Source organism: Phyllobates terribilis, unplaced genomic scaffold (genome assembly GCF_046119375.1).
Source record: "Phyllobates terribilis strain yellow unplaced genomic scaffold, ASM4611937v1 Scaffold_4__5_contigs__length_816908805, whole genome shotgun sequence".
NCBI classification, from domain to species: Eukaryota; Metazoa; Chordata; class Amphibia; order Anura; family Dendrobatidae; genus Phyllobates; species Phyllobates terribilis.
In genome coordinates this window covers 176681285-176694847 of record NW_027362764.1, presented here as the reverse complement: position 1 = coordinate 176694847, position 13563 = coordinate 176681285, and the positions used below count along the sequence as shown (strand labels likewise).

Here is a 13563-nt window from a genome sequence, read left to right as displayed (position 1 = left end):
GCAAGCTCGGCACTGCTGGTAGTCCGATCCCGCAGCTGAAACAGTTTTAAGATACGGTCCTGGCGCTTGCTGGTCTTTCTTGGGCGCCCTGGAGCCTTTTTGACAACAATGGAAGCTCTCTCCTTGAAGTTCTTGATGATGCAATAGATTGTTGACTGAGGTGCAATCTTTGTAGCTGCGATACTCTTCCCTGTTAGGCCATTTTTGTGCAGTGCAATGATGGCTGCACGTGTTTCTTTAGAGATAACCATGGTTAACTGAAGAGAAACAATGATACCAAGAACCAGCCTCATTTTAAAGTGTCCAGTGATGTCATTCTTACTTAATCATGACTGATTGATCGCCAGCCCTGTCCTCATCAACACCCACACCTGTGTTAATGGATCAATCACTAAAACGATGTTAGCTGCTCCTTTTAAGGCAGGACTGCAATGATGTTGAAATGTGTTTTGGGGGTTAAAGTTCCTTTTCTGGGCAAATATTGACTTTGCAAGTACAGTAATTGCTGTTAAGCTGATCACTCTTTGACATTCAGGAGTATATGCAAATTGCCATTACAAAAAATGAAGCAGTAAACTTTGGGAAAATTACTATTTGTCTCATTCTCAATACTTTTGGCCATGACTGTACTTTACTGCTTATTATGTGTTTCCCCCTCATAGAGCAAAAAGAATTTCTTGTAAAAAATTTCTTGTAAAAATCAGTTGTTTTATTTGTTTGCTATTTTCTAACATAGAACTTGCAATTGCTGCAACTCCTGTTATTTAAGACTTACAGCCCTGAATTTAAACTTTTTGATAAGCCATGTACTGATAATACGACATTATACAAAGAAAATGATAAAGTCTGCTCACCTATAATCTCCTTCCCGGTGTTTCCTCCTTTCTGCTCGGATAGCAGCAGGCTGCTGCATTGAACACAACTTCAGACCAAAATCCAGCGAGTGAGGAGACTCCAGCGATGTGGTGTAATTAAAATTTCCATTTATTTGAAGAATGATAGTTCCATAAAAAATGCACTTACAAAAAGAGCCAATTCACACCATATGGGCAAACAGAGTAAAAAAAACGCTACGCGTTTCGGCTTAGAAAAGCCGTACCATGGTTTTTACTCTATTTGCCCATATGGTGTGAATTGGCTCTTTTTGTAAGTGCATTTTTTATGGAACTATCATTCTTCAAATAAATGGAAATTTTAATTACACCACATCGCTGGAGTCTCCTCACTCGCTGGATTTTGGTCTGAGATAATACGACATGTGCAGTATGTCATTTGTTTTTCTGTACTATTCCATTATAATATATATATATATATATATATATAAATAAATAAAAATGTCCTTTTCTAATTTTGTACAGCAGGTGAAATTATTATGCTCTAGATTATATGTAATTGTGTCTTTATCACTATGAACTTTTTTTTTCCTTTGTTTCTTCCTGGTTTATACTTCGTGCTGTAATGGTGCAAGACAACTCAATCATACATAATATTTTTTTCTTTTTCTCTCTGTAGAGTATGATTTCTTCCATTGTGAACAGCACTTACTATGCAAATGTCTCAGCAGCAAAATGTCAAGAATTTGGAAGGTGGTATAAACATTTCAAGAAGACAAGAGATATGATGGGTATGTACAGAAACCCGTGTAGACAGGACCTTTGTTTGTTTTATAAGGTATTGCTGGTTTAGTGGAGGTCAGTAATGGGGGACTGATTTGACGTATAGATCATTTGTTGCTGCTTGTATAGTTGGTTATATATCCACACGTGTAGAACAACTGTAGACTTTTATTTAATACCTAAACTGTAAGGATATGTTCACACGTTGTGATTTTGCCGCAAATAAAAAAAGCAGCTTTTTACTCTACCAGCAAAGTATATTTGGCTGCAATGATGAATACTATTATACTTAAATTTTGATTGCTGTTGTATTATTTTATACATCTTCCATTGGAATGCCATTTATGCTTATCTATTTATTGCTTACACCTTATACTTTTTATTAGGACTGCTTTTCCATTACCCTGAGGGTAGTTTCTCATTCTGGTTCACCCTCCAACACATGTCATTTGTGTCTTTTGTGTTGCAACATTTGTTATTTATTGTTTTGAATCATTTTTGTAATAAGTTATCCATTTTATTGCTCATTTTTTTCTGTTTTGAACCTTATTATTTGTTTCTGCTATACCAGTGAATGAGATTTTTGCATTCAAATGAATGGGGGGAAAAAAAATGCACGGAATTAACACAGCGTTTTTCCTGCCAACACTCCAGTATTTGCAGCAGATTTTCCTGCTCCAAATACTGAACGTGTGCACATACCCTTAGGATTTGAACCATTATACTCTCTAAGGAGAATATACACTGAGATATGACTTTCGTTCTGTTTTGTCCTTTATCTTGTACATGACTGCATTGCATTGGTCTTTATCTATTACATCTTTCCTACATGTCCTTTATGTATAATACACAGTGGGAAGACAGTTTTATATTTGTATTCTTTTTCTCTGCTGAAAAAACAGCTGTAAATTTATACAGTAGTTTATAAAATACATTTGTCGCTATAGCCCGGCTTTGGGGCAAACGTATGTGGCATGTAAATTATAGTCCTCTTTGTTTAAGCTTTCTCATTACTACGTTTCCTTTCCAGTTGATTTGGCAAAGAGAAAAGTACTTAAAATTTTTGTTGCTTCAAAGAAATAAACTATAAGAATATTAAGTGAATTTATTTGTCCTTACTATTGGTTTTACCGGTCTCTTTGGGGAAAATATAGACCAGAAATACTGGAGATTGCTCCAGATCCAGTTTGATTGGAAGGATATGTTGCATAAATTTTAAAGATTCTCCAAAAATATGCAGTATTTTTCTTTAAAACTGTACAATGTAGGGAACATAGATTATGACTTGTACCATAAACTTCACTATGGGATTCCTTATATTGGTATTCTGCAGTCAATGTTTAAAGTGGGTGCCTCAGGTATAAAGACCCCTCCATACACTTCACATAACTGTCGACCAAACGATGGATCTGCCACTTGCTCGGCCATCAGCTATGTCTGCCATGTCTCTCATAAACGGGAGTGCCTGCTCTGCCGAGTGCCTGCTCTGCCGAGTGCCTGCTCTGCCGAGTGCCTGCGTTTTCTGTTAGAGCTGCTGCCAGACATGTCTGGTGGCAGCTTATATCTTGGACAGCAAATGGTTCAGCAGTCCAAAATCTGACATGCCGGACCTTTTGTCTTCCCCGACAATCATCTGTTAGGGGGGGGCCCCCAAGCACATTAAGCTGTAGTCCAAACCCGTCAATATCCACCCGTTCAGCTGACATTAGTATATTGGGACCTTAAGACTTCTGAGCTGTCAAGTGTTAGTAGTAGTTGAGTGCTCAGGAGACCCCAATGATGGGTGGAAGAAGGGGACATTGGGGTCTGCAAACCAGTTATGTTGGTGTATGGTCCATTCTCTCCTCTTCTGAATGATGACAAGATATTCACTACAGCTAGTCCCGTGCTTTGGTTTGGATATCATACGGCTGGCACCACCCTGACCCACATGTATGGGAGTATGTTTTAACTGGAAATGCTCTTTAGTAGCTTGTGTCATTTGACATAACATATATTATAATACAGTGGGTCCCTAAAGTCTGGACACATAGGAATCCTCCATGGTGGTCAGAGATTGGCTGAATCACAATTTCCCTAACTGGATTTGAAGACGTGGTCATGTGGAGAGGTTTCCTCGTTCACTTGACCTTAGCCCCCTTGACTTTTTTTTTTCTGGGATATGTTAAAGGAGAAGGTGTACTCAATGAAAATCACAGATGTAACGCACTTGATTGAACGCATAAAGAATGTGCTAAAATTGACGGCAATGTGGATTTATTACATCGAGTTCACGTGAATTTTGCAAAGCGCATCGACCTTTGCATCGCAAATGATGGAAATCACATTGAAGAAGTTATTTAATATTCCAATTGAATAAAATGTTAATAAATTTCATTTATTGAAAATATGTATTTTTGCCTATTTGTCCAGACTTTAGGGACACCCTGTATATCTGATAATATATATAACAAATAATTGTTCTATGCACAACGCATTTGAAAAAGTTGATGAGCCCAGACAAGATCATCTCCTTTTGATGATGATCCCGGATCCGTTTAGGAACACCCCCCTATACATCCCTCTGTGTGAACTGAATCTTAGAGACCTTATCATATTCAGTGTGGCCCTTTTACACTTGTGCGCAGTGAAAGCCTTGCTCTATATGTGAGTGCCGAGATATTGAGAGATTGATTGATTTTATTTTTAATTCAATAAGACTTGAACTTTGCCTTTAATACTATCCCAAAGCAGAATTCATCAGATATGTTGCTCAATGCCAAGGTCTATTTTGAAACCGGCTCATCAGTTATTTGAACTTTTCAGATACAAGGTCAGAGCTGTATTAATTCAATGACCCCCCAAAATGATCCTAACGTGATGGATGCCAAATTTTAAATGGTATTCTTAGCCAATATAATGCGGCATAATATGTCGATCATGTCCAGAGTCAGATGTCATCAGGAGAACTTGGATATCATTTGTTCTATAATTATCCAATAGCCTTGGTATAGATTTACAATGCTGCTTCTGCTTTACTATATGAGGAGAATAGTATTTGCTACTGTGTATTAAAGTGTGAGAGAGGAGAACTGCAGGAGGCCAAACTGACCCTGGGTATGTTGTAGCAGGTTCACCTCACTATCTTTTATTAGAGGGGGAAAAGAAAAAAAATGTGCTAAAATAAATTGTGTGTCTATAAAGGAAACAAAAATAAAATAAAAATAATAATAAAAAAATATATATATATATATATATATATATATATATATATATATATATATATAATTTTTCTTCTAGTTATAACCAATGTAAATCTAATATTTTTTTTGCATTCCCAATTCACTGTAATATAATATAAATATATATAATATATATATATATATATATATATATATATATATATATATATATAGATAGATAGATTTATCTATATTACAGATAGGTATATAATGTGTGTTATACTTTTACTAAAATTATTAATAAATTAATAAAAAATTATGTTAAGGTGCAGCAGTTATTAATTATATAATTTCCTCTTCTAGTTGACATGGAAGACCTGTCTGAACTATCTCAACAAAACTCAAATCACGTGAACTTTGGTCAGCAGCCTGTACCCGTTAATAGCCCCGAAAAGCCTTCTTCCCCAGGACAGCACTCTCTCAGTGGTCAGACACCTGTGCGGACGCCTCTCCCCAACCTGCACCCAGGACTTGTATCTACACCTATTAGCCCTCAGTTAGTGAATCAGCAGCTGGTGATGGCTCAGTTATTGAACCAGCAATACGCAGTGAATAGACTATTAGCCCAGCAGTCCTTAAACCAACAGTACTTGAACCACCCTCCTCCGGTCAGTAGATCCATCAACAAGCCTATGGAGCAACAAGTCTCGCCCAACACAGAGGTGTCTTCCGATATCTATCAGTGGGTACGCGACGAATTGAAACGAGCAGGAATCTCGCAGGCAGTATTTGCACGTGTGGCTTTCAACAGAACTCAGGTAAATGTGCTGCTGTGAATGTAACTTTCTTCATGTTGAGTTCTGTGGCCTGAGAATAAATATTAGGCTGCGGGAGATACGATCAGCACAGTGTCTACTCTCACCTCCCATATCCTATCTGCTTACAGTGATAGATAAACAGATGCGTAAAATATACTGTATATGAGATCACACGGGTTGGGCACATTGCTGCCTTCTGCTTAAGCATTTTAATTATTCTGGGTTGTAGAAGTTATGATTTTGAAGTTTTGGTTTTTTTTGAGGTGTTTTGATTCTATAATTATTTTCGTACTTTTTTTCCCCCGTCTGTTAGCAGACAGTAATGTATATGCAATACCTACCGGTCGCTGTCCAGTACTGTTCCAGCATCATGTGACCTGCTGAATCGCACGTCATCTGCTGAGGTCACTCGTTCAGTGTTGTCATTGCGAGTCTAAGAGGCTCAGAAAAAAGGCTGTCTAACCTCCTGCTGAGTCTCGTACTACGCAGCAGACAATGTGGGATTCAGCAGGTCGCACATACAGTCACATGACACTAGAGCAGCACTGGAAGCAGCCGAAGATGACAAACAGTAAAGGCCCCGTCACACTTAGTGACGCTGCAACGATCCCGACAACGATACGACCTGTCAGGGATCGTTGCTGCGTCGCTATGTGGTCGCTGGTGAGCTGTCAAACAGGCAGGCTCACCAACGATCAGGGGAGCAGCGACATCGTGGAAAGAATCTTTCCACGATGTCCTGCTCCTGGTTACCAGCCTGCTGAAGCAGGAGCAGGCTGGTAACCATGGTAAACATCGGGTTACTAGGGGCACACGCGCACCTAGTAACCCGTTGTTTATCATGGTTACCACTCTGCTACAGCGAGCGGGAGGTTACCGCTCACTTTAGCAGGCTCGTAACCATGATAAACAGCGGGTTACTAGGAACGCGTGTGCCCCTAGTAACCCGATGTTTACCATAGTTACCAGCCTGATCACTGCTCCCGCTGGTCACACACAGCGATGTGTGCTGACCAGCGGGAGAGCAACGACCAAAAAATGGTCCAGGACACTTTGCAGCGATCAGCGACCTCACAGCAGGGGCCTGATCGCTGCAAAGTGTCACACATAGCGACATCGCTGGTGAGGTCGCAATTGCGTCACCAAAACCGTGACACAGCAGCGATCTCGCTAGCGATCTCGTTAGGTGAGACGGGGGCTTAAGTATTGCATACACATTACTGTTTGCTAATAGATGGGAAAATTAAAAAAATCCCTGGAGTGCTCCTTTAAATACCCACCATTTAACAGCAGCCAAGTATGTACAGTATGCACGGCACTGCAGTCTTATGTTATCATTTCAGTTGCATTCAAGCAATAAATAAAACCATCTTACAGATCTATAGATTTGTACTTCCAGCCCCTAAACAGACCTTTGTGTCTCCATGGTAACAGACAACAAACGCATCCCATGTTGTCTGATCCTGTAGTAATACTTCCTTTCATTTGTGCCCTGCTTCTAAAGATGGCTACAATCGTTGGCTAAAATAAGGTGAATGGTTCCACAGCCTTGTACACGATCGCCACCTCGGCGCAGCCATTCACCTTTTTGGTCCTATCGGCCATTTTCAGTTGCTTAGTTTGGCTCTGTAAGTTTCACTGACACCAAATTAAAGGATGAATGATCTTTCTGGGGACTTTCTTTCATGATCAGATGTGTATGGCCACCTCTGGTAACAAAGGAAGCAAGTATAATTGCAGGATCAGACTACACAGGGCTTGTTTGTAGTCTGTATCCATAGTGACACTTTTTAATTTTTTTCCTGATCTCTTTATTATAGAAGTGAATATTCTCATATTGAATGTACTGTATGTGGTATAAGCCAATCATTTCGTTCTTTTTTTTTTTTTTTTTTTCTTCATAGAACTTCATTTTATTTATCTGTATATTGTAGTCCTGAGAAATATTCCATGGAAGTGTATGGGACATTGAACTCTGTGGTCACATAATCTGTTTTGTCTTTATTGTGCTCTGTATAGTGTCAATGTACATATAAGAGGAGAATGCCTAGAACTAGAAAAATTGATATAGCAAGTCAAGTGCATGACATGTAGCAAATCTATTACGTGTTTTTGACACTTTTTACACTAACTAAAAACCGTTCTGAAAAGTGTTACGGCTAAGAGTCAAAAAATGTGCCAAATCTGTTCCATAGTCATTGTCCCAAAATTGATGTAAATGTAAACCAGCCGTGAGGTGGCAAAAGAATGATAAAACTTTTGTAATATAACCAGTGAGTTGGTCCAGGTACATTATGCCACGTGCCCCATTTTTAACAGTTTGCATCATTGTCTCTTAAAGGGGTTGCCCACTAGTCGATAACTCTTGCTTAATCACTTTAGTTCACCAAATATAATACTCTCCCACTGTGGTGCCATTCCAGCAATGTCGGTGCTGCCATTCTGGGCAGATCACTTGCTACTGCAGTAAATCAGTATGCGCTGATGGACTGCAGCCTTTACTATTGCGACAAAGTGGACGTCCACTCTGCTGGAATACTGGAGGGCTGCAGCTGAACGGCGGCATCATGACACAATTGTCGTGACTTGCCAAGAATAGTTGCCCTGACATGGTAGGAACGATACCACTGCAGGGGGTGAGAATCCCTTGTTATTTTATATAGGCCGCTGAAGTAAATAATAAGCAGGGGTTGTCCCGTAATGGACAGCCCCTTTAACGCAGATTACAGGACCTTTGATACATTTTGTCCACTGTGGTTTTTTTTTTCTAGGCTAAATAATCTGAGAAAGCAAATGTCCTGTATATCACTACATAAATGCTTATAAGGTGTCATATAGTGATGCAGAATCACTTATTTGCTTTGTTTCTCCTTATGGATAATCATACTTGTATAGAATAGGTTAGGTCTGCTTTTGGTGGGACATATTTTTTTTTTTGTGTGTTGATAAGTCAATAAAAACCTAAAAACCTAGTTGGATAGACACCTACTTGAGACGATTTCCAGATTATATATAGACCAAACCTCAATTTATATCCAAAATGGATGAAGACAGCACTCCAAAGTCCAATATTCAGTGGTTTATTCATTGACCCATGATACCAAGGTGACGTTTAGTTCCAAGTGGCTTGAAAAAGTTCCACACTTGGAACAAAACGTTGCCTTGGTATTACGGTCAATAAACCACCAAATATTGGACTTTGGAGTGCTGACTTCATCTTTTTGTATGTATGTATGTGTGTGTGTGTATATGTATATATGTGTGTTTGTGTGTGTATATATATATATATATATATATATATAATATAAATGTGTGTATGTATAGCAGATCTCCAAAGTCTCACATATGATGGCTTCCCCCAGTAATCATGATAATCCGTTTTTCTGACGTATCTATTTTGGTAAAAAGGTGTATTCCTCAAGGAACACAAATGATGGAGCACTTTGTGTTAGAGTAGAGTGCCTTTGACCTCTCTGTGGTCGCCCTTTTTTACTTAAGAAAACAGTGGGCGTCTGCAGATGATTTTACTAAATTATATTAATTAGAAGAAATGCCCAGAAGAGTCCCTAATGGCAGGATAGACAACCCTTCTCTCTGTAGCTAAAGTCAGGTGTAAACTTCTGGGTTGCAGGATCCCACAATCATCCTTGGATCCCTCACTGGCAATGCATGAGATCTTGTGCTTCTAACTAAAACTGCTCTGCCGTACACAGTAGTTTCTTATCGATAGCCGCTGTGTACATAATGCTGTTATAGATTTCACGATAAAACCCTAGATCTCGCTTCTTCAAAGTAAGGTGGGTTGTAAGATTCTGCCCTACACCTGGATCCCAGAACCTGGAAGTTTGTACCTGACTTTTAGAAGGTCCGGTCTTTTTAGCCCAGCATGTGGGAAACTTGTATATTTTTGTTCATTTTACTAAATCTAGCTAATCAGTTTCTGATTTTATAAATGAAAAGGACAGCCTAAGATTGGTTATAGATATGTACAGCATACCCATGTCTGCCATTCCTCTGCTTTTCCACCCGAGTCAATGAAGGTGTTTTCATTTACCCTGCCAGTACAATGTCTTCTACAGTCGGCAGTGAATGGACAGTGCCAGGGAGGTATGGACACAAAACAGGGTGGTAAGACCAGATCTTCCATGTTGGTGCTGATTCTGTTTTTGTACTGTGGAGAAGCATATGCGGAAATCACATAACACATCCATTTATAGATGGTTATCGTAGAAGTAGGCTTTTGCTTTAGTAGATAAGCTCTGTGCATTTTTTCTTTCTGTTAACCTAACTTTTTTCGGATACATGATGATAAAAGTTGGTTAAAGGCGTTGCCCAACTTTTGATCAAAATGTTATTTTTCTTAAGTGCATGGAATTGAGGTTAAAAATCATTTTTGCTGTTGTGTTCCAGTAATAATTTATCATCGTTTGCCTTCTATAGCCTCTGTGTTGTGCTGTCTATTGCTGGCTGCAGGCTGTGTTGACTGAGAATCCATCAGTCAGCCCGCTATCATGGTGGTTTGTAACTCTGTTAGTCTTGTGAGCTCCTCTCGTCTGATTTATGACCACATGAAAGTTGAATACGCAGGGACACCGCTTGTAAAAGCCAAATTTTTAGAGAAACCCAATTCTGAAATGATTTTCAGCCTACAAATACATGCAAGTAGAAAAAGGAAAATTGTACTAAAAGGTGGACAAAGCCCCTTTAATGACTTGGACCCTGTATGTGTGCAGGTAGGGTTGAGCAGACTATATGTACATTGTAATGGAAACAAAGAGGACACACATCACAAGGCTTTAACAGCATTTAACACAGGTTAAACGATCAGTCATATAAATGTTTGTTTAGGCACTATTTTTCTGGTAAAATGACTGATGCCATAACAGAAAACCCAAAGGACCCTGTTATATTCAATAGGGTCCTGCTGATGCTATTTTCATCAGTTGTATAGAATATTCAGCCTCTGCATAAAGGTAATTTCTCTGCTTCTAAAATGGAATTGCAAAATGCAGTTGTGAACAGATCCTGTTGTCAAAAAGTTCAATGATAATTTTTAGGCATGATCTCTAAAAATTATTTTATTGCTGGTCTATCCAAAATGTTCATTGCCCAACTCACAATACATATCTCTCCATACTCAAACTTGTGGTCAGAAATGGTGACATATGAGGGGTGATTGCACTGATAGGATTCATCACTCCATCACTTAGCAGTTTTTCTAACCACCAATCATCTGCCAGTGGTTCACAATGTTAATTTTAAACACTTCTATATAATTAACAGTAGAATACAGAGAATCTGTATTCGGCAAGTTACCAAACCCATTACCCATTTACCAAGCATCTTCATTATATCGCTAGGTTTAGTAATAATTAGTATTCTGAGTTTTGCATTTTTATAGTGGTAGGTGGGGTGGGGGGGGTGATAGTTATCTTCTAATGGAACACCTATCTCCATATGTTTTTATTGGTTAGATGAAACCATATTTTCTATATCCATTGTCAAAGTGCCCCCCTGAAATAGTGCCCTTTAAACCTAATTTTAGGTTGTGATGTGCAAAAATTATATTTATTATATTAGGTGTTCTTGACTTTAATTTGCATCATTTGTACGTGAGACGTCATACTTTATCATTTATTTTGTCATCTGTCATGAAAAGCTTCCTTTCTACATTGATTCCCAATATATGACCAAATGAATCCGTAATAGCCTTGTAAATAATGTACAGAGGAATTATCTTGCTTTTTACACGGTTACTTTAATCATCACCAATGATAATACACATTAAATACCACTAATAGTTCAAATGTGGCTTCTAATTACTACCTCCAAGTCTTCTACAAATCATTATGCTAAATAAAGGAGTCCCACAATGAATGCAATAAAACTTGGGGCTTGCAAAATATTGTAATTTATGATTTTTTTTGTCTGTTCCATTTTTGTACAAAGTATAGTATTCATACTTGTTTTAGAAAGAACTAAAATTGGATTTTATTGGAATTACGCAGAAACCAGAAGTCTCTGAAATAGCTTTGAAAGAAATCTTTATTAAGACACAATATACAACTGTTTGGATAAACCCGCAGATCACATGTTTTATTAAGTATAAAATCTGTTACTGTCATTTTATAAAACTTTTTATATATCCTAGGCGCTGAATAGTGTTGCGGATTGGTGAGGGTCTTGACCCTGAGATCCCCACCGAAAATACCACTGCGCGCACAGTGCGGTGTACGGGCGCAATAGTAGTAAGTCTACAGGGCCATACATTCACTCTCACAGAGCTGTGTACAGACCCCTAGACTTATTATGGAATCCGTACACCACTCTGCACGCAGCTGCTACAGGAGCTACGGACTTCAGAGTGGTATTTTGACTGACCGGTGGGAGTCTCAGAACCTGGACCCCACTGATCCGCAAGATCTTTACATTCGGCTAGGTTCACAATAGTGTGAAAACTGGACACATGCAGGAAACTGATATGGACCTTTAAAGGGTTGTCCATTAGGTTTTTTTATTTTATCGGGACCAAGCATTTAGTTCTAGAAGGGGTTGTCCTAGAAGGGGTTGTCCTAGTAGACAACCCCTTTAAAGGGGACTGTTGGGTTTCCATTAGGTTGTATTTTATTTTAACACTGGGGAAAAAAAGAAAAGCTAACTTGGTGTATGTGTATAAAAAAAAATGTCTCCTGTTAAGTTAAACAAGGTGTAGAATAAACTCCACATGAAAGTCACTAAAGGGTGCAAGTTTATAATATGTAGGGGGGTTGTGTAAGATAGATATCTTGCATATGTATAATATCTATCTTTCTATCATCTATGTCTGTATATAAGATTGCTTTAGTTATGACAACTAGCTTTAATTTACATAGAGCATTATAGTATGTAAAAGATGATGTTAAAACACATTGCATACGGATGCTAGGCGAGAAAAAGATCGTACATTTGCATGACATATACATGACACTTGTCCAGCTTTTCGGGATGAACATCGGAGCGATTTTTTTTCTTTTTTCTTTATTTTTTTATACGCAGATGTGAGCGAACCCTAAGGCTGTAAGTTTAGGAGCAGGAAACCCATGGTCAGTCTGGGCATTGTTGTCCGTATACAGACTGTGAGACACACCCATTTAAACCTGGCATAAAAGCTTCAACCGCCTAAAGCTACAGTACCAAATTTTGGGAACAATTCCTAAATCAGAATTCTAATTTTTCAATAACCTGACCCAAAAAAATTCTCTAAAACCCAGTAAGATAATGATCTACTGAAACATGGAACATTGCTCAATAGAGGTCTTTTGGATTAATGTAACTGTTTTAGCTATGGCACAGTTATTTACTGACTTGAAATGTTGTGCCCCCCCAGAAATTGTTGTAATTGCTATTTTACATGGACACTTGGCTCTGTGAATTAAGTACGGCAGATAGGACACATTTTATCCACTTGACATTTTCACATCAAATCTTTAAACATCTTCTAATCTTACTTAATGTCCAACCTCTGCCGTTCGTTGAGGTAGTTGGTAGATCTTATTGTTCTCACGTGCAGCACTGTCACCCATAGCATTTATTTGGTTGGTTCTATTACCTATATGTTTCTACTGACACTTAGGAATAATGGCCCTTTCATATGTTCAGTCCTCAAAAACTGTTAACATTAGTCTTAAAAACCAATAAGGGGGTGTTTCACACACTCCATAAGAATCCAGATGGATTTTTTTTCTCCATGGTGCTTAAAAAAAAAAAACCTTGAGAAGACTGAGCATGTTAATTATTCTAGCACACTTTAGGCTTGATTCAGACATCCGTGATATCACTTACCTATCTGGGTTTCTCTCGGGTTAGAAAACATACCTATTATAGCCTATGGGGCTTTTCACATGTCCATGTGTTTTCGGCAGCTGGGGAAAAAATTGCAAAAAAATGTAGCGGTATGTCAAATGTCACCTTTTGATCCACCTCATGGAT

At 38.5% G+C, this 13563-nt stretch overlaps 1 protein-coding gene across 4 annotated transcripts in view; it reads left to right on the top strand.

Annotated features, from left to right (window-relative positions):
- SATB1 (SATB homeobox 1) overlaps positions 1 to 13563 on the top strand; it is a 185701-nt gene that overhangs the window by 105870 nt on the left and 66268 nt on the right. For all 4 annotated transcript variants that reach the window (XM_073677955.1, XM_073677956.1, XM_073677957.1 and 1 more), the window contains exons 6-7: positions 1513 to 1624; positions 5141 to 5595. In XM_073677955.1, the coding sequence (XP_073534056.1) occupies positions 1513 to 1624; positions 5141 to 5595 (567 nt within the window). The remainder of the gene's footprint in view (positions 1 to 1512; positions 1625 to 5140; positions 5596 to 13563) is intronic.